General features: G+C 36.5%; 1 protein-coding gene across 5 annotated transcripts in view; it reads left to right on the top strand.

The window, feature by feature from the left end:
- Positions 1 to 25,919, top strand: part of NUBPL (nucleotide binding protein like) — a 93,658-nt gene that overhangs the window by 17,037 nt on the left and 50,702 nt on the right. For 2 of the 5 annotated variants that reach the window (XR_005565494.1, XM_039386471.1), the window contains exons 4-6: positions 2,562 to 2,652; positions 14,783 to 14,822; positions 14,913 to 15,003. Coding sequence is in view for 3 of the 5 variants with exons in the window: in XM_039386471.1 (XP_039242405.1) it covers positions 2,562 to 2,652; positions 14,783 to 14,822; positions 14,913 to 15,003 (222 nt within the window). In the remaining 2 variants the exon portion in view is untranslated. Of the gene's footprint in view, positions 1 to 2,561; positions 2,653 to 12,534; positions 13,400 to 14,782; positions 14,823 to 14,912; positions 15,004 to 25,919 lie in introns of those variants that run through there. The other 3 variants (XM_039386479.1, XM_039386484.1, XM_027720163.2) reach the window with 3 other exon arrangements.

The following is a 25,919-nucleotide window of genomic DNA, read 5'->3' on the forward strand; positions in this document are numbered from 1 at the left end:
AAACAGTGCATCTTGGAAACTGGCACTTTCCTTGCGTCTGAGGAAGTGTGTACATTTTTTTGAGAAACTATCAGGTTTATTGTATTTGCTTGAAACAAAGATCAGCTTTGTAATTTGGAGTAACAGCTGAATTTGGAAAGTCTTCCTAGGTAATTGAAGGATGTTTTTCTCCAGTGTGCTTGTATCTATTCAGGAAATTTTGTACACTTGTAGATACCTTCCTGCTGACTCCTAGGAATAAGTGGCCTGTACTGGTGAAGACCTGATTATGTCCAGGAGGTCATAAAATGAGTCTAATTAATTTAGATCATCTGAAATCTTCAGTCCCTTTAGGCTGAAAATAAAACTGTAGTGAGTTGTGAGATCATTGTAGTCAGGCAGTGCATAGTCACAATCCATGCTGGGGGTGGGGAGAACCCTCAAAAAACTGAGGGAAAGTATGTCAGTCAAGTGTAAAACACTGTAGGTGTTCCAGCAAATATTTACTTTTGTTGGGAAGGAATTAGGTGGCACAGCCCTTAAATGATGTTTTGATGGGTTGGATTAGCTGCTAACACAGATAAAGGGACTGGGTCATGAATCTTTCTAATCTGTTAAAATAATACATTTTGTATAAGAACAAAGAAACTCTAATGCTCTGTTGATGTCTTTGAAGTCTAACATAAAAACAGGTCTTTTCAATGTTTTTGAAATCACAGCTCTCATGCAGTAGGCAAGAAGTAGAATAATTTCTTGGAGGAACTCCTGAACTTTTTTCTAGTAGTTTTCACAAGATGTTATAAAGAAAAAAATGCTTAAAAAATCTAAATTAAATAATCCATATAATTACATGTGCTTTACCCTGTTTAATAAAAAGTACATTGAACAACTGAACCCAAATTTGGCTGATTTTTGTAGTAAAAACTTATTTTTCAAAGTACATAGTAGATAAAATATGTTAATGCATTTTTTTCACATCTTAGTTGTAAAATTTAAGATACATGTGTCTTATAATAGGTAAATTTAACACTGCAAATTGTTGAGCTGTTAAGGATGTCTTCAGGATTCAATATCAACAGCTTTAAAAAAGAGAAGGAAAAAAGAAAGCAACCTCTACAGAAGAACAATGCCTAGAAACTGAAATTATTACATATAGGTTAATGGTTGGACTCGATGAGGTCTTTTACAACCTAAATGATTTTATTATTCTATGATATATTGTACTAACAAGTGTCAGTCTTGCTTCTCAGTTGTCTAGTCTTCTATGAGTTAGTTTCCTTATCTTAATTGAAATTCAGATTTATTTAGTAGCAGTGGCCTCAATACTCAGGTTTTTAATCCAGGTGCATTTCTCGATTAAAAAACTACAGTAAACAAACTGATTGTGATGCCACAGAATGTACTTCATGTTTAGAAGTTCCGTTCAAGGGTAAAGATGCTGTATACTTGCATTAAAAGCCTTGTCGCACTCCTCTTCTAACCAGAAACTCAATAGTTATCACTGAGCCTTTATCTTTCTTTCTTTCCCATCAAAACTATGATAACAAAATGGCTTAATATAAGATACCAAATTAGGAAAGCATCATCCAAAAAGTGAAGCCCACATTTTGAAACAGTGACAGGGGAAGGCTGATTTGGCAGTGTTGGAAAAGCTCCTATTCCTGCCTTAACCTTTTAAACATACTTGTTTGCAATTTTGCAAAATGTTGAATACAGTTAGCTTTTTATATTAGAGAAACTTGACATTCAGCACTTTAAAGGGCTTGCTCTTTACTACTTAATTTGCAGAACTTGGTAATTCATAGTCTGCCTTGCCATCTGTAGGAAAAATAGTTTTAATTTCCACAAAATATGTATGTATATCTATAAAAATGAATAGAAAAAACTCTTCTAAGTCTAGACTACATAGTTGAAATAATTTTTATTTAAAGTTTATTGCCTAATGTACCATATGTAGCTGAATAAACCCATTTTTAGCATACTTTTGTGTAAATATATTTGATTAAAATGTTATGCCTGCTTAATTAACTTCAGATACTTGCATTTCAGTAACTTCAGAATGTCTGCAAAAGTTTGCTCTGGCTACTTAAGTGGAAGAAAAAAATGTTTTTTATGTTTTTCACATTCCTTATGGTCACTGGTGTAATTTAAATTGCATAAAGTTGAATATATTTACAAACCTAATTTGTTGTTTGTTTTTTTTTTTACAATAAAATTTGATACCTTTTTTAAAAAGTTAAAATATTATTTCTGTATAAATGTACGTGGAGTAGAGAGAACGTTGTTCATAATGTTTGGTAATATAAAGTCTGTGGTCCACATTATGTAAAGAAGAAAATGTGCAAGTGAGGATTCTGTGTATTGAGAATCTAGATTTTATAAAGATGTCTTATCCAACTTGTAGACATTGTTATATTTCATTCTTCAACTGCAATTTAGAGAGAAAGGAAACAATGATAACCGATGTCTAAATCAAGATCCTATTTTTATTTCTATGGGCAGTTTTGAATTTTGCTCAGCTAATAATTCAGAAAGGAAGACATGTTTTGACAATTCCTTTTTTTCTTTTGTTCCTTATACAGACAAAAGAAGTTGGTTTACTTGATGCAGACATATATGGACCTTCAATTCCCAAAATGATGAATTTAAAAGGAAACCCCGAATTAACACCAAGTAAGTGGAAGTGATTTTTCTTCCTGTCTTCGTTGTACAGGGATGAGCATGGCCCACTCATCCACTCATTGGTGCTTCCTTGGTGTGGTACAGCAGGGATGCAAACAGAAGACTGAGTTATTTGTTTATTTATATATAGTATTGAGATTGCTTTCAGAGCTAGCTTGTACAATTTAGGAGCATATTCAGGGTCTTATTTTTTGTTAATCCACAGACTTTGGCAGTTTCATGGATTATTACTATAGACACTGGAAAGGCCATCTAGGAAAGGAAGGTTATTTAGTAGTTTTAAACTTGCTGTACAATATCCTGCAATAGATGACCTTCAATTAAAGAACAAAACCCAGTAATCTAAGGAAAAAGAAAACATTAGAAGAAATAAGAGAAGGATCCTTACAGGAGCTTGTACAAAATGTCATTAAAATGATTCTGTTTGGTCTCTCTTCAACCAAACGTGCTAGGCCACTTGAGTAATTTGAAGTTGTGTGTGTGTGAATGCAGTGCAGAAGGTAAAGACATAGACAAAACTCCTACTTTTCCTTCTGCTAGGAAGAATTCTGGGGAAACATAAATTGAGGTAGGAGAGTCTTGAGAGAAATAAGGAAGATTTTTTTACTATGAATTTTGCATTTGAAGTGCATCGTGCAGTATGAACACGAAAGGGCCTATTTTGTCGTGTTCATATATCTCTTTTCGTTTTTATGTGACATTGACTTTTGTTTCTCCAATTTTTTCTCTCACTCTCTGAAATATTGATTAGATAACTTAGAACTTCTTAGTGATTTTGCTCTGTATTTTATGAATCCATACAAAATGTAAATTTTCTTACGATCATACAAATGAACTTGCCAGAAATGCAAGAACTTAAGAGTATATTTAGATATTGGGCAACTCAGTTTTGCTTCAGTGACTGTAGATATTTTGGAAAACAGCTGAAAATTCACTATGAGCTTTTGTCTCAACATGTTTTAAGCATTGTTAAAAAATGCAGAATTCAATGTAATAGAAAAAAATTGGAGGATTTTTCTGAACTGAAACTGCTGCTGTTGACTTCTAAGCACTAACATTTTGATCACTAAAATATATTCTTTCTAGTTCTATGTGGAATGTACAAATAAATATCGGGATTTAAAGAACATACTTTTTTTTTTTTTTACCTGACAGAAAAATGAGTTTGTATCTTTCAAAAGCTTGACACATTACACAAGTCTGCTGAGAGAGACATGTAGTAATTTGGTATGAATGATAATAGGGTAGAATTTGTATTTCAGGGATTTTGTTCACTTCTCTGTGCGCTTTTAACCTCTTGAGTTGGTGAAAGTGCTGTCAAAGATGGTTTAATTGTGAAAATTGGAATGTGGATGGTGTAGGAAACTTAAATTGTGAACTTCAAGGATGCATTTAATGAGTGACAGATACAATAAGCTCACAAAGAGATGATCCATCGTAGGTGTGTGGAGACATATATATATACACATTTTTTATATATATATATACATTATATATATACATACATTATATATATATTTTATATATATATACATTTTATATATATACATTTTACATATATATACATTTTACATATATACACATTTTACATATATACATTATATATATATATACATTTTATATATATATTATATATATATAATATATATATAAAATGTGTATATAGATACACAAACGTGTATGACCCTTGTATTTTGGTATAATGAGGGTTAGTGTTATCTTCTGATTTCTTGCTATGTTTTCTAGAGTAAAACAAGCTCTGAACAAATACTGCATAGCAATTGAGAAAGCCCAGGCAGTTCTGTGTTACTTGTATGCATGAACTATGTCTACACAACAATAAGTCAATTAAAAACATTTTTAATAGCATAGCAATCAAAAAATATGTTTAATGTCTAATGTTGTCTTCATTGTGAGGCCTGGATTTGAAAATGAATCTGTAGAGTAATCCTGGGAAGTTCTGAGCGCTCCTGCAATCTTTGATTTCTGTTTCTTTTCTCACACGAGCAGTTGAAAAGGGATTAGAGATGCCTGGTACAATACAGAATAAGTCCATGCAGTAACTATTACTGCTGAATAGAAATTATTATGGTTATGCTATTTTTATTTAAGTATTCAAAATGAATTAGGAGTTCTTGTTGAGGAGAGTCTGTATAAATGGAAGATACTCCATTAATTTAATTTTGCTAGCTGTAGTACATTGGAAACTCTGCTAACATTTAATAGGCTGTCATTCAAAATACTTTAGCTAAATGGTCAGAGAAATATTGGTTAATAAGTTCACAACTGAATTTAATTAGCTAATGGAATTATCTAACTATGGAATAAATATTAACATCAGCTACAATGTATACACAGGGCAATGCTAATAACACAAGTAACAATAGCATTTATTCTTTCCCAAATAATTTACTGAAAAGCTGTTTTCTGGCTTAGTGAACTGCATAATTTTTTTTCTTTTAAATCTGCCATTTAAACTAGTTGGCAGAGAGTAAAAACTATTATATTGCCAAAAAAATATGACCATTTTGCCAGATAAATAAGTTTCTTCAGTTCGCTTAAATGATTATGGAGGTTTTGGTGGGCAAATCTTTGACAGTTGGCTGCTCTCTTAGTATTTCAAACCTTTGCTCATTTTATGATAGCTTCAGTGTCTCTTCTGTTTCTTAATAAAATGGTATATTCAAAAGATCAGTAGTGGGTGTCTGTTTTCAAAATTTAGAATGAAAAGTAATTTCTGAGAGAAGGCTACCAGTGTTTGTAGCTGGCCCCATTGAGTCTATATAATATTGGGGCAGCTACAGAAATGGACATTTGCATTTTTTCACTGGGGTATGTGTACATGTCTGCTACTCTTTAGACTGTGATAGCAGACTCTTGTAAGAGAAAGTGAATATTTAAAATAGTTGTGACTGTTTAAAGATGTCTGCTGGAATATAAAGAGATTGAGGTGCATCTGTTTGAGGGTTATAAACAGAAAATTTGAGTGGAATAGTTAAATAGAAAAAATGTTATATATGTAGCATATTTATTGTGGTAATCATGAAGAAGTTTCTTGATCTTGCATAAGAGTTTAAATTTAAAGATACAGCTTGAGGTCTCCAAGTTGTCTTTATCATGCTCTACCAATGGCACTGCATCATGATTGATTCTTTCAAAAAAGTCATATTTGCTACTGACACTACTTCACGATTTGTGAGCAAGTGTTTTTTAGTCTAAGAATATCCTTTATTGATTCTATTTTCAAAGAAGTCTGAACTGAAACCCTGTGTTTTACTTTTGGTAATGTCTTATCCCAGTTTATCTGGATGGCTGAAGTAGAGTAGGTCCCATGTGTCTTACACGGGACAAAATAGTAATTCAGAATGTTGTAGTTAGTTGTGGTTTATATTTTGGAGGCTTTTCCAAAGTTCATGATGAAGTAGTTGAAAGCGAGAAGACTACTTAAGTGTTAAATATTTTATTCTGATCCTTGACTGTTGCCTTCAAACCTGTAACAATTAACCTCAACTGGTTGAGTACAGCTATTGATGAGTTCACTTGTGGCAAAAATTGATGATCTTTACTTTGAAGGTAAAGGAGATGGAAGATACCCAGTTCTACAAGGAATTAGTTATAGTGCATACAGTTGTTAGCTGCTGTTTAAAAAAAAACACCTGTAGGGGATTAATTTATTAAAATTTTATTTTTCATTATACATAAATTATACAATTAGAAAAAAAAAAGGGCGAAAAAGTATAAGATAAAAATATAGTGTAGTAACTAAAGCCTCTTACTGAGAGCAGTCTTTTTGGATAAATGGCAAATCAAATTTTACCAAATACTATTCCAGTATAAATTACTGAAAAACTTTGACCTGAAAAAATACATTTGAAGTCCTTGAAAGTGGAGTTGTATTACTCTTCATGTTGTTAATCCTGCAGTGCAGTAATTCTAAGTGATTTGATATGGATTATTAGCAGATATTCATTATATTATGAAGTTTACTTGTTAAGATATACAAATGGTTATTTGGTTCAACTTACACAAAAATTGGAATTAAATTGCAAAATGATTTTATTATAGGAACATGATAGATACACTTTTCATTGTACATAAATAAACAAAAGAAATTAATCATGTTTTGGTACACTGAACACATTTACCTTTTTGCTTATTTCAGAGGAATAAATGTTTCCATTGCTCTTCTCTGCTAGAAGTAAAATTGAAAGACTGTAATTAAATCTGAATTTTCTCAATATTTTTACCTTGCAATTTCACTTTCATGCTTTTTTTCCTCTCTGGGTTTCTTGCAGTATTCTCCCTCTTTCCTTCTCTGCAGTACAATGGAGTGGCTTTCCAGAATAAAGAAATAAAGCACAGTATATAAAAAATAGGAAAAAAAAGTGGTTTAATCCTTTCCCTATAGAGACCAGAGGCTAAAAGTGACAGTAGGAGTTTAAAAGCCAACATGTCTTTGCTTTAGTCGATAGTCCTAATCTTGTAAAGTACACAGAACTTCACCTTAAAAGTGATGAAATTAGAATAAAATCACGGAAGGATGTAGGAGGAGATTCATATGAAATGCAAAAGGAAATATTTAATATACACAGGAACACATTTTTTTTTTAAATAGAGAATCGACAAGTTTACTGTAGTTTTAATCAATGTCATCAGTGTCCAGTGTCAGAGTTTAACCCCAACTGGCAACCAAGGCCTGTACAGCCACTCACTCACTCTCATAAGGAAACTAAAATCCACACACACAAGCAAAGCAAACCCAGGAATTCATTCACCACTTCCATGGGCAGGCAGGTGTTCAGCCATCCCCAGGAAAACAGGGCTTCATCCTGTGTAACGGTTGCTTGGGAAGACGAAATGCCATCGCTCTGAACATCCCCCCTTCCTCCTTCTTCCCCCAGCTTTATATGCTAAGCATAATGCCATATAGTGTAGAGTAGTCCTTTGGTTAGTTGTAGTCATATGTCCCCGCTCTGTCCCCTCCCAGTTCCTTGAGTACTCCTAGCCTGCTTGCTGTTGGGGTGGGGTAGAAGCAGAAAAGACCTGGACTCTGTGGAAGCACTGCTCAGCAGTATCTAAAACATTCCTCTGTTATCAACACTGTTTTCAGCACAAATCCAAAACACAGCCCCATACCAGCTACTATGAAGAAAATTAACTATCTCACCCAAAATCAGCACAATTACATATAATCCTTTGAACAGTTTTTTCTCCCGTGTCTTTTCACCTAAATTTCTTTTGGTTTTGGGTCTTGCTTACAATGTTAAACCTAGAAAGGCTGAATTGACTCAAATGTATTGAGTTTCATAGTTTTGTTTTGAAAGCAATTAAAAGTCCCTGGTTAACTGGAATTTTTTTTGAAGTTGGCTCTTGGATTGAAGGTAATGTGTAGTGAATGTCTGCTGCTTGGGTTCCTGCTGCTCCCTGTTCTGTACTGCTGTTGTCTGTCACCCTGTTACGTGACTGACTTGGGCAGTCCCCCTGTCACACCAGCAAGTCAGTGCTTCAGATGACATGAGCTTTCCCAGAGGTTTTGTGTGTCAGGACAGATTCCTTGAACTGAATGTTGGGTTAGTCTGTTTCATTCCTTGTGGATATAATGAACTAAAAGAACCCACCCAAATTAGTCTGATAAAGCTTCTGATCCACTATAAATAATTTTTTTGGCTCCATGGGGATCTGAGAGCATTTCAAAATGTGAGTTATTTTAGCAATTGTAAGAAAGACATTTGTGATGGAAGGTAGTGGCATGATACTTAAAACTAGTCACGTGTTACTATTTTAAACCTAACAAGTCAGTGCTGCTTTAAAATGTAACAAAGATGTGACTAAATCGCGACTTGCTTTTGAAGTATAGTCTTCCAGCAAGCAATTAGTCCTTTTGCTTTTACATAGGACTGATGAAGTCATATCTGCTAAACTCTTCTGTTAATGAAAAAGCTTTTACAGAGCTTTCTTTCCTCTGCAGTCTATCAGGAGGAAAAAAAGTAGAAAACCTGCTCAGGTAATGGGAAAAGCTGCATTTCATTATGTGTATGTTTCTTGAAATTGAACAACGAGCATGGAATAATGCTCTTGAAGTCTCATTACTAGTTTGCTTTGGTTAAGTATTTGTGATGCGTTCATGGTTAGATAACACTGTTAGTCTGGAATGTAATGGGCAATCACAGCCTTCCTTGTGTGGAGCTCTTCAAGCTTAAAATACAAATTGCAGTATTTCTGGGGCAATCCTGCAAGTAAACTTATAATACAGTGTGAAATCAAGCTTGAAGTCTCAATTAGTCTGTCACTTACTGTAGAATATTCTGGACTTCTGGCACAAGCAGTTAAAACAAAGATTTAAAATTTGTGACTTTGACTGGCCTTTTGGTGACAGCATCCTTTACCCTCTGACATAGATTGGTGTCTCTGTGTTTTATTGCAGGATACCCTGGGGCCCTGTTGCTATTCATTCCCTTTCCCTCTGCTGCATTTCTTTCCTCTTTACCACACTGAGGGTGGAATTCAGTTGTCTTTGCTTAGGAAACTAGTACTGCTAGTGGAGTATGGTGTCTGGTGTCTTGCTGCCCCTTCAGGTTTCTTCCCATGCCCTCTGCCAAATCTGCTAGCCCTGTACAGATCTCAGCTCCCTAAGGCATCCAGAGTGGCAGGAGACATCTGTATTTACACAAATAAAGCCAACCATTTTACTACTCTTCCTGTCCAGTGTTTCTTCCCTTTCCCCCTTCTTTCCCCTCCTTCTTTCCCACCCCTTTCTTACTTCTTTCCCTTTCCTGATACTGGAAAGCCTGTATAGTCTGAAGCCTTTGTGTCCTTGGCTGGAACCTGGATCCTCCCTTTACAGGATGTTGACCTTGGGAGGTGACTTTCAAAATAAACAGCAAATAAGTTCCTTATATTTGTATGTTGTGACAGCCATATGAGAATTACTATGTTGGATGTATGCTGTGTATGTTGGAGTCCTAAGTTAGATTGTGATGGTATCCTGTAGTCACTGCAGGATATGAAATTGTATACAATTAAAATCCAGATGATGCAAAATATTTTGAAATCTTATAAGTGACCATGCTGAAAACCTATTGCAGCTTGTCTGTAGGTATGGCACATTGAGTTTGTGTCAGATAATCTGGGTGAATGTACCGGACCCCAGGCTGCTCTGCAGTGTCTCTGTCTGACTGGCATGGTGGCTGTGTGTTTCAGTGTGCCAGACGTCTTCTGTGTTTCAGGCAGTGAGTTGTCACCAAGATGTGAAGAGGTGGGAAATAGCAATTTGTCATGAAAACCCAGCTAATGATGAGCTGTGGAAACAGCAGCAGAACCTGTAGCTTTTGTATAAACTATGATGAAGTATCAGCTTGCTCAAATTCTGATAAATATATGCAGAGGATGGGTTTTATTTAAATAAGGTACTGTAAAAGATGGAATACTGAAACTTATGAGCAATTCAGAAATATGCTTTTAAAGCTGCTGCTTTAAATGCTGCTAAAATGTTATTAGAGACTTAGGTATTGTGAGCAATATGTAGTGTAACTCTCTAAGCCTTTTCTAATGTATGCTGTTTGTGCCTCAGTTTGCTTTTCAAAGTTTAAATTCTTTTAGATGTATTTGGGAGTTTCAAGTGAAAATGTGTAACTTCAGCAACGCACCTAAACTGTTTAGATCACCTAGATGTTTATTACTTGTTCATTGCATGCTTTCCAACAATGGAAATGCTTCAAGTGGAGCTGTGGCTCTGTTAGAGTGTCTGACCTAGGGGAACACCGCATAGGTCTCCAGATCCATGGGATTCTTGAATAATCTTGGTTCCATCATCTGTAAATGAGATAATAATTTGCCATCTTAGAAGCATGTTGTTAGGTAAAAATGTTCATTTTAGCTGCATGAGTGTTACAGAAACAGGGCTTGTATAAAAATTAAGAATCAGGAAACAGTCACATTCAGAGCATAGCCTGGAGCTTGCAGTAGTGTCTGTGCTCGCAAAACTTCTATGTTGGTAGCGTCTTTGGAAACATTTGGAAATGTGCATGCAATGAGGATGTTTTTAACTGGAAAATAGTACAAATGTTCTACTTTTTCATAGATTTAGCTATTGAAGCTAGAAGAACTTAAAAGCAGCAACTTTGCTACTTGATGACCAAAATCCAGTTAGGACAGACAGGTGACTTTGAATATTAATATTTATTGAAGACAAAGATTAAATAAAATAATTGCTAGAAAGAATTCTAGAAAGTTTCTGATCTTGCATTATAGTGGCAAGTTCCAAAAATAGCTGAGTATAATAGGAAATCTTTAACAGGGAGGAAAATCTGGGCTTCTAGTGTTCTCCTCTCATGTTTGGATGTTTTTTTGGTCTTTGAAGTGGTAAAAAAATCCCAACCTACCCTGTAGTTCAGACACTTGAAAACTCAAAGCAGCTCCTCTGCATTAGTGCTCATTGAGTCAGTGAGCTCAAAATACCTTTGCTAGGATGTTACATGATCTACTATATTAATATTTAATAATTATAATATACCTTTTCTTTTCTTAAACAGTATAATGCCTCCTAAGGAGGAGTATTCTGGAATAATTATCTTTACTTGCTTTATAAGACTAAAGGTAAGGTTTTGCTTGCTCTAATGTATCCATCAACAGACCTCTTCTGAAACTAAGCCAAGAATCGAAGTGGCTCCTTGTAGCTTAACCCTGATGTGCAGCTGAGCACTTGGTAGCTGCTGGCTCACTGCCTGAGAGTGATGGGGAGATAACTGGAAGGGTAAAACCTAGAAAACTTGTGGGTTGAGATAAAGACAGTTTAATAGGGAAAGCAAAAGCCACACATGCACAAGCAAAGCAAAACAAGGAATCAGTTCACTACTTCCTATGAGGAGGCAGGTGTTCAGCCATCCCCAGGAAAGCAGGGTTCTGTCATGTGTAACTTACTTGGAGACAAACTCCGTAACTCTGAATGTCCCCCTATGTATTTCTTCTTTCCCCAGCTTTATAAGCTGAGCATGATGCCATGTGATATGGAATATCCCTTTGGTCAGTTGGGATCTTATGTTCTGGCTGTGTCCTGTCCCCACTTCCTTGTACACTCCCAGCCTGCTCACTGGTGGGGTGGTGTGAGAAACAGAAAAGGTTTTGACACTGTGCAAGCACTGCTTAGCAATAACTAAAATATCTCTATGTTATTGTCACTGTTTTCATCACAAATCCAAACCATATCACCATGCAAGCTACTATGAAGAAATTTAATTATCCGAGCCAAAATTATATATATATAGCTCTGTACATACTTTCTGTGCTGTACTAATCCATGGCCACCATTGAACAGCTATGTCAGCCTTTTCAGAGAAGGAGTGGAGTAACTCAGTTGCCTCGGCAGGATAGTCTGCAAGGCTTGATGTTTTTTGGGAGGGAAAAAAAGCTCAGTAAAAAATAATTCCAAAATGCAGAAGATCCATCTTCATTACATCAATGTCATTCTTCCCCATATGAGTAACAATCCAACCTTCAGACCAGTCCTAGAGATCTTCTAATCAGCAGTCTGCTGTAATGCTGTTACAGATTTGCATGTCTGCCTCTTCTAGTGCCTTACTTTTATTCTATCAGAAAAGGCATTTATTGATATGTCCTTGGTGCTCTGTTGATCTTACTGATCTGATTTTGTATGTTCAGAGAAAACACAGCATCCTTTTATTTAGGGCCATCAAGCTTACTGGAAAATTGTAGTTGATCTCTTGGCATAGGTGGCACAGTATTGCTGTGTGTTGTGATTTTAAGAAATCTGTTTTGTTGTGTGTTGACTTTTTGGAGCTGTATGGAAGGCCTCTGATAACAGAGAAGCATACTCTCAAAGCAATGGGAATTTGAGATGTTACTGAGATCTCATTAAGCTAAATCTTCTTTACTGTTATGTTTTAGAAGATCTTCACCAGTCTCAGGGCGAAGGACAGGGAAGGCCTGTTGCTTTTGATGAGACAAGGGTGATATTCAGAGCCCACTGAAGCACTTGAGATAGATAGATTTAACAACAGAGGCCCCTTTGGTTGCTCTGTAGATCACTGTTTGTCTACTCACAGCAACTCTCCTGTTTTACCCACCAAAGTGAAGGCAAGGGAGATCTCTGAACGTGTGTGAGATTAGGCTGTGTACGTAGTTTCTCTGCAGAAGAAATGGTCCACGCAGGTAGTGGATGTTGAGATGTTAGCCTCTTGATATTTGACTGACGTAGTGCAGAGCAGTTGGATTGAACTGAGAAGTGGCTTAGTATTTTGATAAACTTTCCAGAATAAATGTATCTTTTCCATTCATCTTACTCTCCTGTTCCTGGTCCTCATGTGCTGAACATCAAAAATTGGCCTCTCCTTTTTGTTTTCATTTGTTTTGCCTTAAAATTGTCCCTATTTCATGGTAAAAAATGGAGACTGTGAATCTACCATGATATATACTCTTGCAGATACTTTTTTCCTCATACTTTTTTTAAAACCCTCTCAGATAAATACGTAGTCATTTCTGTCAATATTTCTAACTTGTGGCGATGTGTATGTTCTTTATAAGGACACCAAAGCAGTGCCTAGAGAGGGCTCTAGGCTGAAGTTCAGATGTAATCAACCTCTTCATAACAAAACTGTCCTACTGCAGGGGAAGAAATAAGACTGTGGTTCCTAGAAATTTGGTTAGACAGCATAATGCCACCAAAAGAAACCCTGACAAAACACTGAAGAGCTGCACAAGTCAAGAAGAGCTCTATGCACCGGTACAGTGTATCAGTCCAAGCCAGTCTCTTTTCCAATAATAGTTCCATACTCATTTCTGAATGCAAGTGGTTTGTTTAGCTTCCTATTTTGTTCTTTTTTGATTTGTAAATCAAAACATCCAATTTATTTTCAACTGTATTTCTACAAAATTACATGTCTTGAATGCCCACTTACTTGATTGCTTGAAAGCTTTCATCTGTAGAGTTTAGCTGTTTAATTTGTGTGCTTTTGGTTGATTTTTTTTTTTTGAATTTTGAGTTCAGCTTTGAATGTACTGCATTACATTCACATTGTTTTTATTTTAGTCTATCTATTTTGCTTTGGGTGCATAAAAGGTTTCTGTCAAAATAATATATTTTTTTTGCTTAAAGTATTCTTTCTATTTTCTGCTGGTTCCTGTCTGTGCGTGCTCTTAAAAGACATCAGCTAGACCAAAGAAAATTCCTTTTGTTCTTTTGTATGTGTGCGTGTGCCATTTTGAGATAAGGTGTGGAATTAGGTGGCAGAGACTGTAAAGAGGAGTTTTGGCTTTTGCAATGTTTTGTTTTGGATGCTCTCTCCTTTTGTTAATTTCTGCTTGCTTACCCCTTTACCAGCAGTACAATTACAGCATTTCCTCCCCTATTTTTATTCTTGACACCTGAGAGCATAGGAATATGAAGCATGACAAGGACATTACCTCTGCAATATTCAAATAAGCATCTTTTGTCCTACAGAAATTTTAGAAGTCTGCAGACTACTACCAGCCTGAAGAAATCCAGGACTTCTTTCCTTGAGCTGCTGACAATGTGTAATTTAGGGGTGTCTTTATTTAGTACCTCTACTCTGGGTTCCAAAGCAGCCTTAACAGAAGGAGATAAATTCCCAAAACTCTAGTGTGTTAATGGGAATGTTCTTCTGATTCATGAGATTGATGAATAACAGTTTAAAAAAAATATTTAAAATCCTATCATGTCGTAGGACTTTGGTTTTGTTCTGATATAAATGACTCAGTTTAGTGAAGTACTGCAGAAGTAGAAGGCTGCTTAATAGGGAATTTATGCTTCACAGCATGGGGATTTCATGAAAATAGATCAAGTTGGTTTTGGCAGCACAAAGTGACATTATATTATGGGCAAATAAGTTGTTATTTTGGCAAAAGATGAATGGTATCAGTAAAATGTAACAACCTAATTAAAAGTGAGGTCAAATTCTTGTATAGGATAGGTAAATGCATACTGAAGGGATGAGAGGGAAAAATAGACAACTGTTTAAGAAGAGAGGAAAAACTGCTCTTAAAAGATAAAAAAAAGCATAAACGTATTTCTTTAAAAAAACCCCAAAACCCACAAAACCAACTCCCCTTCAAAAAAAAACCAAACCCTTGTTTGCTTCTGTTTTAGAAAATCTAATGAGGCCCCTTAAGAACTATGGAATCGCATGGTGAGCATATGTTTTAATTTAAATCAAGCTTCTTTTCAGATGTACTTGATATTGTGCTGGAAAGCTTAAGTTTTTGCATTGTTGTTTCAGCATGTCTATGGGTTTCTTGATAGAAGAGACTGCCCCAGTTGTGTGGAGAGGGCTCATGGTAATGTCAGCTGTTGAAAAATTGTTGAGACAGGTAAGGACTTAGGTACATATTTATGTCTCAAACTAATCAGTTATTTTAAAATATATTTAACTGATACATGAGTGTCCATGACATTATTTCATATGTTAGTGGTGAGCATTTTCGTATCTTGGTCTTCATAAATTCTTAAGAATTTACTCTTAATTTCTGGTAACAGGGAAAGTTGATACTTTTGCATTTACCTATCTCCTTCAAATAGAGCTGTTGTTACATGCATTTGATGAGTGAATTGCCCCAATTTGCCTGCCTTCTCATTCCTTTTTATGTTTCTTTATGCATTAAAAAAAAAAAGGCATTTTGAAGTTGCCTAAGGACTTGAATGTATAGGTATCTATGCATATCTACAGCTGTATTCCCTTATGTGCTTGTTAATTCACCAGCACTAAGAATTCCTAGATGGCATTTGACATGTGACAAGTACAGGAAAATGCAGATAGATTGTTAGTTAATAAGTTTCCTGGCATGTAGAAGCAGGGTGGCTTTTTTATTTTTTTGACAGATTTTTTTTTCTTTTATTGTGAATAGATCTGTGAAGTGCTAATGAGACAAACAGCTGAAAAAATGCATTAAGGTTGTGTGTTTAGACTTTGAAGTGACCCAAATTGTCCACAGCTGACATCCATTTTAGGGATCTAATGTCTACAGCTTGGAGATCACAAGGTTTCTGTATGTCTTCTTTAAATGCCTCCAAATCTTATGTTCCTTTAACAACTGAAAAGAATATTTTTTTCAGCCTTTTTCCATTTTTACAGAATTCTCCTCTAACATGGATTTTAGAATAGTGGCACTCATTGCTCTAGTCAGAAAAGCCAAAATTTTGGGAGGAACATCTTTGTTTAGAATTGACCTCTAAAAGTAAGGGGTATGATGGCAACAGCTGTGGAAAGCTGTTCTGACCTCTTTGTGTGTTGCATTGCACTGGCCAGGCTCACAAAACCAGAATGTAAAGCCTTGAAGGCAGAGCTAAAGTTGGCACCTGCTGTATTGGCGTGCTCCCCCCTGAGAGACTGAAGGCTGGCAGGCACTCCAGTAGCCTTACTTCAGTCGGTGGGATCCCCAGATGGGAAGCCTGTGCCATCATTCTTGTGGAGGGTGTGGACGATGCCGTGTAATGAGCTTGTTGCTCCCTAGCAACCAGTGGTGCAGATACATGCTGTCTGACCGTGCTGTGGGAACGAGACAAGTCCATTTATGCTCAGGGCATCGCTGATTTGCCTGAGAGTGGAACCTGAGTTCTGAAAGAAGAAGGCTTTACAGCTAAATTTCTTCCCACGTGCATTTTGCTTCTGCATGATGACCAGGATAGTCTTAAATTTGTGCTGGAAAAAGTTGTTTGAATCTACTCCTTCAAAGAAAGAAGCTTACAGATCAGAGGGAAATGCAGAAGGTCTATCAGATGTACAGATGGTTTTTAGAAAAGAAATAATGCATTTTCCAGACTGAGACATGCTATTTTATTTTTAAAACTGTACTCTCCCTTCTGACGTAGCTACTAGTAGGTCTCAAGAAGAGGTTAACTGTAGGACCAATAGTTTTATAACCTTGGACACCTAACCAAGAGGGAACAACAGCATGTGATGATGCTTTTAAAGATACTGTCATTCCATTTTATATTAGTAGTTTTGTGATTTGTTGGGGACTTTGAAAATTTTTCTTGTTTTCTCTTTATCTGTTCTGGTTGATCTTAGCTATTAACTTTTGTTTGACTGGATAAAGTTGCTTCTAAGAGTAAAATACTTCGGCTTGTATTTAACTTTCTAAAACCATATTTTTAAGAAATAGCTACTATGTCTCATTAGCTGCATAGAAACCATTTAAATTAGCTCCTTAATCTAGATTTGTAGGATAATATATGTGTAAGGGGCCCCTGTGCATTCAGGCAAGCTGATAAAATATTAAGTTCTTAAAATAATTAATTCAGCCAGATAGAAAACACAGAGGTTCCCAGACTTCCATGTTAGAATAATTCTTGGTATTTTATAATTGTTTTTTTTTGTTAGGTGATGGAGAGGTTTTTTATTTGTTTTAAGAGCATCAAGACTATGTGTTCACTCTGTAAATAACTTTGGATGCTTGTTTGGTTTTTTCCATATGAACAAATCGGTTTTCCAGAGTTTATCATGTTTCAGATACTGCAATAAAGCATTTGAAGTTCTCAGCTTCCAAATTCATTTATGAGGACTTGTTGACTCATAATTGATCTGTGCCTGTAATGAGTATTTAAATGCTTTTCTTTTACTTGGAAGCTATTTAAATTTCTGGAATTCTTACTTTGGAAAATATATTTGTTCAATATATATGTTATACTTTCTTATATGCTTACTGCATGTAACCTCACTCTTTGTAATACCTGTATATCTGTCCCTCTTTGGTGCGTGAATGGCTTTTCAGCACAGTCTAGAGTCCAACCTCATTATTGTCTCTTGTTGCTTCTACTTTAAGTGATTAACCTTAGGCTAAGTACAGTAAAGATACAATTTTTTTGAGAGTCACCTAAAGCCTGTACTTGAACAGTAATGTGTCTGAAAAGCTCTGTTGAAATAAGTATCAAGTAGACAGCTAAGAATCTTAGAAATATAAAGATTATTAAAGAAAAAAAAAAGACAAGAAGGCAAGCAAAACTTGTTCTCTGATTTGAACTGTTTTTGTGACAAGGATTTCAAATAGTCGTTACCACTGTCCCATACAGTCTGTATGGTAAGTTTTCTAGTACCATTCTCATTTTTTTCTGAGGACATCTTGACAGGTCAGTGGCAAAAGAGCAATTGGAAGGGTGCAGGCATAATCCTGCTGTATGCCTTGCAGTATATTGTGGCAATTATTCTGCCAAAAGGTCGGGAGAGAGGAAGTGAGCAGACTGTGGGTTGTGAGATCTGGGATATTTCAAGAGCCTCTCTGAGAAAGCTGCCATAAAAGCAACAGTCGAGTGAATGGCACAGTAAAAATTTATGTGTAAAGATTTGGGATTAAATTAACTTGGAAACAGTAGTAGTATTTAATTTTGGAGAGCAAAGACTATGGAGGCTGTATCATTTTGAGTTTTTGATCAGTCTGAAGTGACTGATGTCTATAGAGGAAATTACAGATGTTCAATACTGGTTTTGTTTGACATATTAGTAAATTTTTATGTGCAGTTGCTACTGAGAAGTGTATATGTAGTTACTGGCATTCTTCTTTCCACCATTTAAATTGGAAAGGTTGCATATGTGGATTTGGGGACAAATTTTCTTTAAATGTGTTTTATTTAGCTATATGTTAATGCTGCACATGGGAAGATAAAAATGGATAAGGTATTGAGAGCAAGTGTATAAATAGCTACAATTGACTGGGCGTGTTCTATGCAGCATAACGTTCTGTATATGGTGTCTGTACACATCAGTCTGATCTCGTTTGGCATGTGTGTTCATAACACTGTGTTAAATCTTATAAATTTTTCATCCTGTAAATTTGCACAGTTTTGCACCATCTTACATGTCTGTGTGTGTAAATACATTTTTTACAAACAGAACAATGGAAAAAATAGGGGGAAAGCTTTCCAAATGAAGAGGAATAATGTGTATTTGATTTGGAAGAAATACACAACAAGAACATTTTCAGTAAAGCAGTTAGATACTACACGCTGAGCCATTTGCCTGATTGATTAGTATGGTTTGCTAAGAGTTGTCCTTCGGCTTCTGTTTGTGTCCATGTACTGTCTTTTTTGTCTCACATTTTTGGGACATCATTCTGTGTATACAGTGTTCAGCACTGTAGTGAGTTATCACTTCTTGAGAGATGCACAGGCATACACTTAGATTTACTTCCAAGACACAGATTTACTTCCAAGTAAATCTAAACATTTTCCTTTGATACTTTTTTATATTTATAAAATGAATTTATTATACCTTTTCTCTACTGAGCACGATAAATGTTGTGTTTCAGGTTCTCAAAGCATGTGTGTATGTGTGTGTGAGTGACATATATCTGTTAAAAATGCCTGAGATCAGTGTAAACTACCAGTGGCATTCACCACAGCTGATATTCATCAGAAATTAAAATCTCTTTTGCAGATACATACACAATTGCTTAACTTCTGATGGCACACGCTACCTTGCATATATATTCTCCAGCAAAGAGCCGTCAAGGTGATAAGGGGGAGTGAAGCATGTAATGCATAGAGAGACACTGAGAATTAGGATTTTTTTGGTTTTGAGGCAGTTAAAGGGAGATACAGACTGCTGTCTTAAACTACCAAATGGATATGTACAGAGAAGGTGATGATAGATTCTTCCTGGACATGCACAGTAATAGCACAAGAGGTAATGAATGTAAGTTGCAATATGTAGTAAGAAATGGTGCAGTCTTGGAAGTACTAGGAGGTTCCAAGCAAATTAGCTTGGATAGCATGTTGTTGCAGCTGGTGGGCGAGCCTACTAGGGGTGGGGCCCTGCTAAACATACTGTTTACAAACAGATATGTTGGTCCAAGGCTATCCGGGGTACAGTGACAATGAAATGATAGTTTTCAATACTCAGTTCAACAGGAAGGGGCATCAACAAGTGTACCGACTTTCAGGGGCAGACTTTGGCCTATTCAGTATCCAGTTGGTGACTAGTCACTAGTGGTGTCCCGCAGGGATCAGTGTTGGCCCCAGTCTTGTTTAATACCTTCACTGATGATCTAGACGAGGGGATTGAGTCCACCATTAGCAAACTGGCAGATGACACCAACAGGAGGAGTGTTGATCTGCTGGAGGGTAGGAGGGCTCTGCAGAGGGACTCAAACAGGTTGGATAGATGGGCTGAATCTGACAGTATGAGGTTCAACAAGACCAAGGGCCTGCACTTTGGCCACAACAAGCCCATGGAGCACTACAGGTTGGGGACAGAGTGGCTGCAGAGCAGCGAGGAAGAAAGGGACCTGGGGATACTGATTGACAGCAGGCTGAACATGAGCCAGCAGTGTGCCCAGGTCGCCAAGAAGGTGTTTAAGAAAAGACTGGATGTGGCACCTAGTACCATAGTCTAGTTGACAAGGTGGTGTTAGGTTCTAGGATGGACTCGATGATCTCAGAGGTCTTTTCCAACCTAGCTGAGTTGATTCTAATTGATTTTTCCTCAGTAGCATTTCTGGTCTCTTTAGACTGTAGAAGTGCTGATCAGATCTCTGTAGGCAGAGACAGAAAAGTCAAATAAGCCTTATCTCTTGAATAAGCATCCTTAGTATGAACTACGAAAAAAAAATAATTTTTTGTTTTCCTATCATATCTCTTGTTTTATGGAAGTACCTTGATCTAGGAGAGGTTTAAAGCATGCAGTGATGTGCTCTCAGGCATTTTAGAATTGAGTAGCGATGCCATAAAGAAGGTTTTGCTGGAGCTTTCTGGCAATTTTTTTGTATTGGCTTTAGTACTTTATTGCCTAGGATACAGACCTTTGTGAAACTCAGTTTTAAGACATCTGTCTGTCCTCTGTAGTGCGTGGAGAATGATAGGTTGATTTTTTTTTTTTTTTTTTTTAAAATCTTTCTATCAGTGTCAGCCCTGCATAATTTACAGTCTGAACTGGACTAAGAAAAATTTGAAGATAGCAGAAAAAAGCACCTTAAAGTAACAAGCTACATGTGTAGAATAATTTTGATAACCAATTTCTTAGAAGAAAGGCAAGCAGGAATGATTTCAGGAGCGGACTCCAGAGACATGAATTTGAAAGCTAGCATGTTTTTAAGTGTTTGCTAAACAGGAGTACTGGTGGTACTTACTTACATGGAAAATTTCAAAATATGGACTACAGGAGAGACCTAATGCCATTCTTTTATTCTTTTCCACTAATAAAGGAGTCTGTTTATTCTTTCTAGCTGCTGTAGATTAGATGCAGAAGGGGACATCGGTATTGCTGCACTGAATATTGCAGTGCCTAAGAGGCAGGTGCCCTGCCTTGCAGGAATGGAAAGTTAAACCAAAGCCTAGGCTGGAGCTACTACATACCTGGAGTGGTGGGAATACATCACTTGTCATTTCCAGTGGTACTATCTGAGGGATTATTTTTCTCTCCGGGATTGACCTTCATACTCTTTGACAGTGTCTTAAAATAATAGGTGCAAGCCTTGGATTTTAAGGATAGCAAAAACTTGTTATCCTTCAGATCCATTCTTGAGCAAATTGGCAGAAAGTTCCAGTTGTACTGTGTTTTCTCACTTACATAGTAAATGTCAAAGATGAAAGTATTATAAGTGTGGGCAAAAAACTGTGTCTCAGTAGTATAAAATGAGTGAGACTGTATTAGTGGATGAGAGGGAGTAGCAAAATGGGATTTAGCTGAGAATGGCACGTATTGGGTCAGGAGGAAGACAACAGTAACAAGTTGATGACTCTGATTTTTTGTACCTATATTTTAAATGAATTGAAAGGATGCCCAGAATAGTAATAGTGAATCAATGCTGCAAATTATTCTTATTGTAAATGTAAAGAGCAAGGGAAGAAAGCGCACTGCAGTGAAGCCAGATGATTATTTTTTTTTTAGTATGGATTTTAGCACTTTTTGGTTTAGGAAGGGTGCTCTATCAAGAGATTAACATTGAAGGCATTTAACTTGCCAAATTAATTATGGCACTAAATTCTCAAGACAGGAAAGTAGTGAGATGCTGCAGTGGGAAATTGTAGCAAAGGGGATCAGAAACATGAATAACTCTTAGTATTTGTTTTTCAAACTTTTGTAATCTTTTAATCTTTTAGTACACGTTTAAAAGTCTGTGGGCACTCATTTGTGACCAGAAGCGTATATACTTAATGCAGATTAATATTGTTCTCCTTTTTATATATTTTGTGTTTTGGCAACATGTTCCATCTTAGGATATTTACTAATTTCAAAATTGACATGTGTTTCACAATATTCATGTATTTACCCAATCTGCAAGTAATTGAGGCAGATAGTCAGTAGCAGGTTATTTACAGTTTGCATTTCATTGAGCTAAACAAAGCTGTGCTTATATTATAAACTACAAAGCTGTGTTTATATTTGCAGTGCATAATTCTGAAATACAGTAGTCTCACCAGGTGTCACACAGTGAAAAATTTGCCAGCGTTTCAGCAATTACAGAAATATTTCTTGTGTTTATTTCATCTGTTATGAGTTGCCTTAGGTTGAGAGGGACATAGAGCTTGTTAGTTCAGGCTAAAGTCTGCCACCTTACAGTTAGGGGAAAAAAAAAAAGAAAAAGTTGAGACATCGCTGTTCTTCAGAACAATAAGAGCAGTTGCATCTTAGGGATGCATTTTTATTTTTGTGATCCCAAGTACAAGAATGAAAAGATCAGACATTTCATCCCTACACCTAAGTATTATGTATTTGTTCCGTTTAGAAAGATCAAGATGTGCTATCGGAGATATTTTGAAAAGAGGAAAAACACTGAAGTTTCAGTGCTAAAATTACACTTTAATATGTTACTAAGATTGCATCTACTACTGGCAGATGGTAAACAATAACTCTGAATACTTGTGAGATTTTTTTTTTCCGAGGTTTTTAATAAGCTTTCATTTAAAACAAGGAAGGTCAGTTTTCATTCCTTGTTTTATCGGTGAAATTAAGGAAACTGTTTCAAGAGCAAGATAAGCAGAGGACCTACTCATACCTTATAAAAGAATGTTTTAAAAATTCTTATACTCGTTTTTTGTTATATTTATTTTGCTAAGACTAAAGGACAAATAATTAGTTTCTTCTCCTTCAGAACTCGCTGAAATCAATGGAAATCTTGACACTAATTTCTACACCATGCTTCAACTGCGATGTTGGTGTTTAGAAAAGCCTGCTACATTTGTATAATCATCGCTAATTTGCTCAAATGCTAATAATCACCTGGAAAGGTCCTGTCTGTCCAGAGAGAGCTGCCTTAACCAGTCCCAATCACCATGTACGTGTTTAAAGGATATGATTGTACTTTCTGGAGATAAGAAACTAAACATTGATGCGGAGATGTACTGCAGCCAGATGTGTGGGAGATGATAGGAAGCTCCTTCTTTCCATCCCTCTGCCCTCCAGTTAGAGTACTCCTATTGTCACCCTTTGGTTTGAGTGTTCCTGTATGTTTTGAGGTGGCTGTGACTGAACCAATATGGGCTTGATTCTTTTTGTTTCCAGCTGAAGCTACAGAACCTGTTCTCTTGTCTTTCTTCCCTTAATGAAGCAGGATCCATACAGATCCCTGTTGCTTTACTGGCTTGCGTTAGCAGCTGATACAAAACGGGCTTATAGTCTCTGAGAGGAATTGACAATCATAGAAAGAAGTGTTAGGAAAGCCAGAAAAATACAAACCCATTAGCCAACATCTTACTGCTGAAAGCATTTGCAGTAAATGTATTTTAACTGTCTTTGAGGATTAAAAAAAAAGGCAAAAAAAAAAAGCCTAAGAACATTGTGAGAATGTATTTACAGCAAACATTTCTTGGACTGGTTCCTCAGCTGTCATGACTATGACTGTGCAGTTACTGCTGCTGTGGGAACAGGCTGCGAGAGTGTTTTCTTTACTCTGCTTCCTGTCTCATCTCTCAAAGAGATTACACAGGTATGCATGTGTATGCCCTCCTTTGCATAAAACAAAAATACAAAACATGCAGCTGTTTTGCTGGGTTCATTGACTAGACAGGAAGAAATGGCAGAGCTCATGGTGTCTCAAAATGGCTGTGCTGAGGCTAGATTTTTTTTTCTTTTTATTCTTTTATCTTGTTTCTTTTCTTTTTTCCCCTTGAGGTTTTAAAAGAAACAGTTTTGAGGTTTAAGGTTTTTTTGCAACAAAGACTTGAATTTTGTGCCTAAATGGCATCCAGCTTCATTCTTAGAAAGAGGTAGTGGTTTAAGCATGATCTGAAGTGTTTGCTAAACAGGAATACTGGTGGTAGAGGAACTAGGAAAAGAGCAGGCACTGCTTGTTTTCTTTTCTAAATGAAACTTCCATTATTTACGTGAACTTTTTCAAAAAATAGAAGACACCTAATGCCACTCTTTTACTTTCTCTGTTCTTCTCCAATAATAAGGGTGTTGTAGGTTAGATGCAAAAAGGGATGTGAGCATTGCTCTGCTGTGCCTAAGAGGTAGGTGCCCTGCCTGCAGGAATGAAAAGTTGAACCAGAGCCTAGCCTGGAGCCACTACATACCTTGTGTGGTAAGAATATATCATTTATCATTCCCAGTGGTACTGGGGGGTTACTTTGCTCTCCTGGAGGTACCTTCAGGCTCTTTGGCAGTGCCTTAGCGGATAGGTGCTCTATCTTGGAATGCTAAAGTTTAGAGCTTGGGGTGGAATAAGTGGATATTAGTGGTGTAAGTCAATGGTGGTAGGTTCACTAACTGGAAGTAAACAGTACTGAAGATGTAGGAGGGCTATTAGGAAAATCCTATGGGCTGTGTCTCTCTTTTTCTCTGTCTTGGATCTCAGCACCTAAATGTGACCTTATTGGACAGCTGTGTGGAGTGGAGATTAAAGCTGACATTGAGCATCTTTTGTTAGCTTCTTTCTTTCAGTTGAACTTCACAGGCTTTCTCTCTGTTCACAGTAGCAGTCTTGGAAGCCTGGACATGGGGGCTGAAAGTTTGGTACTTTCTCAGTTTGGCATTTAAGGCTGTATTACCTGCTGCCGAGGAGAGTGCCCTGAAATCACGTACAGCAGTCAGAACCTGAACCAGAACTACAGCTGGTGATACAAGACTCTTGGGACCAGAACTAGAAACGTGAAGGGGGGACATGGTCAGATCTGTGAGGAAATTCAGTTAATCTAAAGTTTTAGCTTTCCAGGTGAACACCTGACCTACAGGCCTTATGTAGGGTCCTGATTGCTTCTGTGACTTTTGCATTCTTGCTTACATGGTTGCCACTTGCTTGGGAAATTAAAACTCACATCTTGCTGTTCATAGATAGGTTCTCTCGTATGTCTAATTATGATATTAAATAGCAGCAATTTTAACAACAGAACCACAGGCTTTGTGATTTTGTTTTTGGTTTAAGTCTTTTGTTTTTTTTGATGGCCACAAGTGCTAACCTTTGTGTTGAATTTAGTGTTACCAGTGGCAGGTGCATTTAGAGCATGCCTGCTAAATTGGGCTTGTACGACTTGCTCTTTTCTCAGAAATGTGTGTGGATCCGAAATGGGTTGAAATTTTCTACTCAATGGAGATTGAGCAGAAAGGATTGCTTCTGAGTGTGCAGATGGAGCTCACCAAAGCTGCTTTTTGGGCATGTTTTTTTCCCATTTTTCAACCTTTCTTTTTCATCTTTTTGATCAAAACAAAAGTGGAACCTCTCCATCCCTGAACATTGATTGAACATTGATATATTGTTTACCATTGCACACTAATTTTGCATAGTGTATAACAATCAATATAATTGTATAAACAGCTTTTAAAGTTAGTATTGAATTTATATATAAAACTGATTGCACAGAGTTGTTTTTTTTGTTTTTAATAATCCAGCTTGCATTCTGACTGCTGGAAGCTGACAGATTGATCCTTCACTGAAACTATCCTCCCATGTCTCTTTGGCTCCTAGAAAATAACTGCAGATATCCAAGAATAGCAGCAGGGTTTGTACCAGTATTCTTTGTAGAAAGTGATTATTTCTCACATCCCAAGTGATTGACACAAATGTAAAGTAATTGTGCTTAAGGTACCAGAGCTTGGTGTCGTGGGTTTTTACCCCCCCTCCCCCTCTCTAACAAAGAAAAAACCTTCCTTTTTTGTACTACTTATGAAGCTGCAGAAGATGTTTCTCCTCTTAGTGTGTTTTGCTCCATCAGTAGTATCTTTTAAAAGAAGGATTATGTTCTAGCAGAATGCTGTTGTTGGAATACAGTTCTTACTATGGAGCTAAAGTGGATACTCATTTAAAGTACTTCTTCTGCTAGATGTAAACAGCTTATTCTGTAGAAATTAAATAAGAAC

This window comes from Pipra filicauda, unplaced genomic scaffold, assembly GCF_003945595.2.
Source record: "Pipra filicauda isolate LSUMZ 115617 unplaced genomic scaffold, ASM394559v2 scaffold11_size5308982_pilon, whole genome shotgun sequence".
In the NCBI taxonomy this organism is placed as follows: Eukaryota; Metazoa; Chordata; class Aves; order Passeriformes; family Pipridae; genus Pipra; species Pipra filicauda.